At 28.2% G+C, this 255-nt stretch overlaps 1 protein-coding gene across 1 annotated transcript in view; it reads left to right on the plus strand.

The window, feature by feature from the left end:
* The window catches only part of EMH_0030000 (uncharacterized protein), a gene marked incomplete at both ends in the record, with an annotated part of 3,307 nt that extends 3,303 nt beyond the window's left edge, over nucleotides 1-4 (plus strand). The window contains one exon of the mRNA XM_013494361.1: nucleotides 1-4. Coding sequence (XP_013349815.1) covers nucleotides 1-4 — 4 coding nt within the window.
* Nucleotides 5-255: the final 251 nt, after the last annotated feature.

A 255-nucleotide genomic window follows, 5' to 3' on the forward strand; every position in this document is an offset into this window, starting at 1 on the left:
TTGAGTTTATATTTATATTGTCTTTTGGGGTGTATACGCAGCAGCAGAAGGGCCCCCGCTGCCGCTGATAGAGACAGAACACCTGCAAGCAGCAGGAGGAGATATGCTGCAGATGCTGCAGCAGTATAGAGCCTTTATAGAGGTATTTATATATTTATATTTATTTTTATTTTTTTTTATATTTATGTTTATTTATATTAATTTATATATTAATTAATTTATTAATTTATTAGTTTATATAAATATATTTATATT

The sequence above is a fragment of the Eimeria mitis genome, genomic scaffold (genome assembly GCF_000499745.2).
Source record: "Eimeria mitis Houghton genomic scaffold, Emh_scaff1118, whole genome shotgun sequence".
NCBI classification, from domain to species: domain Eukaryota; phylum Apicomplexa; class Conoidasida; order Eucoccidiorida; family Eimeriidae; genus Eimeria; species Eimeria mitis.